Below are 5,662 nucleotides of genomic sequence, written 5' to 3'. Positions count from 1 at the left end.
TGGGATAGTACTTTGATCTTCCTGATATAGCTGCTCTTTAGGTTTTGAATCTCTAATAACTCAGAGACACTCTCATTTTCATAATATCAGGAAGGACAACTCATTAAATCAATCACAACCCTTTAGTCTAATTGATATAATCAGCAACACAACAGTATCAAGCACAGCTTAGAAAGTGACAATTTGAGGTAGTTATTAATCTATCACCTTTAACCATGTGAATTAAGTAAAAAATAAGGACCATCCCAAAATGTACTTATAGTGAATATACTCTTCAGTATAGCAACTTTACCCATCAGATAAGAAGGAGTTGAGAGGAGAGGAATAGATAGGTAAAAGAATAGGAGAAGGTTTCAAGTGAAGCCAGAGGACACAGGATGATCACGCAAACTCTAGGAGACTGTTGAAGACAAGAGGGAAAGACAGAGTGCAAGAGCAAAGACAAGAATAGAAGAACTTAGCAGAAAAAGGGAAGCTATAAATTGTACTCACTTTCCTTTGAAACTAATGACAATAGAGCAAAGGAAAAAGAGAGAAGAAAAGAAAAAGAAGAAATCCAAATTAGGGCAGAAACTGAACAAAAAGGGAGATGAAGATTAATGTGGGGGAGCAAGAGACTGAGTGGGAAAAAGAAGAAAGAAAACAGGAAGAATTTGAAGAATGGGAAAAAATAAAATTTTAAAAATTAAAATTAAGAGAAAAAAAATTTGAAGAGCCTCTTTCAGGATATATCTCTGCTGTCACAGTAGACAATGTGGGCAGCGATGTGCAGAACTAAGTCAGCTAGTCTCAGCTGGCCAATGGCAGACCCCTGAGATTCTGGCTGAACTCTGGCTGCCAGGCCCAAGTTGAGCTCCTCTGACCTCCTGTAGAGTTGAACTCTGCAAGGTTCCACTGCAGGTTCCAGTGCCCTTCCCCTGAAGATAGCCACTGTTCTAATGGGAGGTGGTGATTCCTCCAACTTACCTACTACAGAGGTCTGATGTGCCTTTATGGCATTCTATCTTCTGGAGCTCAGTGAAACGGCCTTTATGACCATCTATGTCTCTGCAGTGTGGATCCAGGTACTGGAACAACCCAGATTCCCGAGAGCACAGAGGGACAGGGGATGCTGCAGAGGCACCTGTGCAGCTGGGCAGTCCTCACAGGTCTGCTCCAATGAAGGCCCAGGGCACTGGAGGGTGGGGGAGCAGCGAGCTCCCCATGCAGCTGGGCAGTCCTCCTGTGATACATTTTTTTACCTTTTTTTTTTTATGGTACCAGAGCTGGAACTCGGGACTTTGTGCTTGCAAAGCAAGCAACAGAACCACTGAGCTAAATCCCCAGCCCTGTGATACATTTTTAAAATTTTAAACATTCACTGTATATTTTGATCACCCTTTATGTGATGAATAGATGGTACGTGGTTGGGTGGGAGGTGGAGAGTGTGGATATAGTGGGGGAAATGGGCTTTAGAGGCTCCCAGAAACAGATTGGCCCCCCAGTTTTGTAGGTCTGTGGGTAGATGGTGGATACCCACAGAAGGGCACTTCCTTCTTGACTGTCTCCTTGCTCAGACACTGCAACTGGTGGTGAGTTGCAAGGGACATAACCTGCATCTCCTTCACTCCCTGCATGAGGCCTCCATGCTCATGTGACAGTGCTCAGAGGAGTGTTTCAGAGCAGGGAGGGCTTGAGACAGCTGATGCTGCTTCTCCAAGTAGCTCTGGCCCAAAGAATAAGTGAGGGGGCAGAAGCAGTCAGCTCCAGAGAAGATCAACTCATTACTGAAGTGTTTTGTACTTCGTGAGCCTTCCCCACTCATGTCCTTTCATGTCAAACTTCTCCCTCCCTCCCCTACCAACCCACACTGCACACTGTCCAACAGTGGACGCCTACCCTATGCTTGTAGCCCAGCTCAAGGGTGCCTCTTGCAGAAACTTCCCAGATCCACACAGGATCTAGCTCCCCATGATCTAATCCCCTTTGACACACATGAGATTAGGGGGACATTATAGATCTCAACCTGTAAGATAAGGTCAGTCCCGCTGAAGCCTGTCTTTCAGAACACAGTAGAACCAGCAGTAAATATGATTCATCTCAGCCCTGGACTTGATATTCTACATACATCCTCTTTTATCCCCCAGCCTCCTGCAAAGTGAGCAGTAGAATCTCTATCTTTTAATAAAGAAACTGAGGCAGGAAAAGCTGAGCAACTTGACTCATGTGACCCAAGCAGGAAATGTTGGGAGCCAGGGATTAGGCAGAATTCTTCCCTGCAGAAGCTCTTCCTTGCCCCTTTAGATGTCTCAGTTCCTTCTCCTGCCTGCACCCTGCACATGTGGTGACAGCTGTGGTACATGTAATGAATCTAAACTCTTCCAACATGCAGAATGTGACCATAAGTCTGGCTTGTAGGAAACACAGTGTTCACAATCATACTCCCTCGGCCCTGTTTGCAGTGGGCATTTTGCATCTGACTGTTGAGATATTTGTTGGTGGGATTCTCTGATCAGTGCCCTCTGCCCTTTGGACAGTGAGCTCTGTGAGGACAGAAGCATGGCCGTTTTGTGGCCAGAGTATCCTGCTCCCAGCTGGAGGCTGTGACAGCAGTGAGCACTCAGTAAGGACACAGTGAGTGAATGATGCACAGTGCTCATCAGCTCTCTTTGCAAACCATGAACTTGGGCAAATTGCATGTCTGACCTCCCATAAACTTCATCAGGACCTGTGAGGTAGGAGCAACCATCTCCATTTCACAGTTGGAGAAATTGGGGCTCTGGGTATTAATCCACCAAGTGCACCAGAGCCCACCACCCCAAACCCCATGGTTGTGATGTGCTTCCAAGGCAAGGGAAGGCTCTAGCTGAAGACTTCTGTTATGGTTTGGACCTAAAATGTCCCCCGCCAAAATCTCCCATGTTCAGAGGTGAGGCTTTTGGAAGGTGACTGGATCATGACAACACTGCACTCATTGGAGGATTCGCCCACTAATGGAGACGCAACTGGGAGGTGATGGAAATTGTGGAGGTGGGGCCTAATGGGAGGGAGTAGGTTATGAGGCTGTGAACTTGGGGGCTATGTCTTTTCCCCAGACCCTTCCTCTCAGGCTCCTCTTCACAAGGTCAGCCATAGGATGAACAGCTTTCCTCCCATCATAAAATAGTACCTCAGCATAGATCCAGGAGCCAGCCGACCACAGACTGAAGCCTGGGAAACAATGAGCCAAAATAAAGGAGGAGCATCTCCTCCTTTCAGTTTCTACACTCGGGTATTTTGTCACAGGAACAGGAAGCTGACTGATGTAGTTTCTGATGTTCTGCTGCACAAGTGTGTCTCTGAGCATATGGCCATACTCTAGCTCTGCAGCACAAAGCACCACTGACCCACATCTGTCCTGTACTTGTTTGCAGGCTCAGGAGGCAGCAGGGACACAGTGGGCAGTTCCTGGACCCTGAAGACCGAGCTGGGAGCCAGGCCCAGAGCAAGCTCCAAGATGGCTGCAACAACAACATCCTGGCCCACACCTGCCCCCAGGGCTGCAACAGCTAAGCCTCCACATGCAGCTTCCCAGGAGATAGCAGGCCTCTCTGCCCTGCCCACCCAGAACCCTCCTCTGTGCTATGATGGTCCCCATCTCCCCCTAAAAACCTCAGATGCAGAAAGAGCCCTGGACTTGGAGCTGGGAAGCCTGGGTTCAGGTCCCAGCTGATTTGCTCTGTGACCGCGGACAAGTCACATCCTATCTGTGCCTCAGTTTTCTGCATCTGCCAAGGAGCTTAAACAGCTCTCTTCCCCACCTCCAGTTACAAGATTATTGTGAGAATCTAGTTGGATAGAAGATATGCAAACTCTCGGGCATTTATAAAATTGTTTGTACTTGCAAAATAGAATCCTAATAATGAATGCACTCCCGTCCCCCAACACAATGAGCCCATCTGCACTTCGAAGTTTGGCCCTAGCTTGCTAGATGGTACTTTGGAAATCTACAGCCCCAAGGGCATCTTAATTATTCACATGTCTGCCCTCCCACAAACACTGCTCCCAAATCCTGGAGCAGCCCTGGTGTGACTTCATTTGTATTCTTTGCTGGCACAGACTCTCAGGCAATTGCAGAGAGTGCAGCACGTAGAGCAGCCGGACTCCCAGGTGTGGTCTTCCCTGGATCCACAAGGATGCCCCACCTATGAGTGTCAGCAGTCCCCCACCCCTGTGCCCCCCCCGGGTCTGGGATGCCACACTAGTGCCCTTTCAGATGAGAATTGCCTCACTGGTCTGCGGTTACTCCCACAGTGTCCTCTGAGCTCCCCCAAAGCTCAGCCCTGCAGCAGGACCCCCTTCCCAGAATGCCAGTCATCTAGACAGCCTGCAAGAGAACCAGACTATCTGATGAGCAATGATGGGAACAGCTTCCTTTTAGTAACTTAGGAAGCATGGGTGTTTAGAAAGTCTGTTCTGGAAGGAAAGTGGCTTTAGTCAAAGGCCAGCTACTTTATGATAAGGTCAGGGACAACTCGCCCTTGAACTGAAAGACACTGAGGCTGAAAAGGTAAAGCAGGGCTTTGCAATCAGACTCATGAGCAGAATCCAGTCCTGCTGCTGACCTGCTGGAAGATCTTAGGCAAGTCACGTGATCATGCAAATGTCACATGATCACATAGGAGACCAGTAACTCATTTTAAAATCAGTATAAAAATGGGGCCTGGGCATGGAGGCACACACCTGTAATCCCAGCACTTGGGAGGCTGAGGTAGGAGGATTTTGAGTTCAGGACAGCCTAAACCACTTGACAAGACTCTATCACAAAAAAAGAAAAAAACTAAAATAAAATGTGGTTCCATAAGATCTTCCTGTATGTAGCACACTCAAAAAGTAAATGACTCCTCGATTTGCAGGCATTTGCCATCAGGATCTTCATGGTCTTCCTCTTCATCACTGTTTGGAGTCACTGTATTTCACAGACCAGGTGTGGCAGTTTTCTGGTAAACAAGCCTCACTCTTGTTTCCAATTCCTTTTGTCTTTCTTCCTGCAGCCACTGATGTCTGCACACCCCTGCTGAGTTACTGTGATTTTACTTTTTCATCCAGTCTCCACTTTCTACTTTTTAACATGACAGATCAATCCTTGAGGCTGTGTCCTCTCATATTTCTTAAGAGACGTTTTAATGTATGATGCAGTTTTAAAAGGCAGTCACCATTTCCCCTTCACAATGAGGCTATTTCTGGGTTGTGTTGACCACATCCGTCTGTGTCCTGCAACAAGTTTGGTCTCCTGTCCCCATGGGCACTGTCCTGCCCCCTCGAGCAAATAACAGCGGTCTCTTCACTGTGACCTGGAAGAGTTCAGATTCTGTGCTTGGCTGTGCTGGTGAGTGGGGGCAGGAGCCAGAAGCAGCCCTGGCGGCACCAGGTGTCCTAGCTCTGTCCATGTGGCGTTCTTTGTTGAAAATAAACTATTTCTCAGACATTCCTCCCTACAGCTTTGTTCTTAATTAAGGCTGGGTGGGAGGTGGGGGCCTGAGACCCTGCATCTGTCTGTGACACCCAGGTGTGCTGATTGGGCTGGGCCAGGGACTGCACTGAGGGTAGTACAGACCTAGGCTCTAGCACACCTGCTCTCAGCCAAGCGGACCACACCTGTGGTTTCTCTACCTCTCACTGCAACTGCAGTGTTGCAGAGCTG

General features: G+C 48.0%; 1 protein-coding gene across 1 annotated transcript in view; it reads left to right on the top strand.

Annotated features, from left to right (window-relative positions):
* The window catches only part of Stk32b (serine/threonine kinase 32B), a 248,074-nt gene extending 242,628 nt beyond the window's left edge, over nt 1-5,446 (top strand). Inside the window, exon 12 of the mRNA XM_010641811.3 lies at nt 3,393-5,446. Coding sequence (XP_010640113.1) covers nt 3,393-3,531 — 139 coding nt within the window. The 3' untranslated portion in view covers nt 3,532-5,446. The remainder of the gene's footprint in view (nt 1-3,392) is intronic.
* The last annotated feature ends 216 nt before the right edge of the window (nt 5,447-5,662 follow it).

Source organism: Fukomys damarensis, unplaced genomic scaffold (assembly GCF_012274545.1).
Source record: "Fukomys damarensis isolate Sample0158 unplaced genomic scaffold, DMR_v1.0_HiC HiC_scaffold_35, whole genome shotgun sequence".
Classification (NCBI taxonomy): Eukaryota; Metazoa; Chordata; class Mammalia; order Rodentia; family Bathyergidae; genus Fukomys; species Fukomys damarensis.
This window is presented reverse-complemented; position numbering and strand designations above follow the sequence as displayed.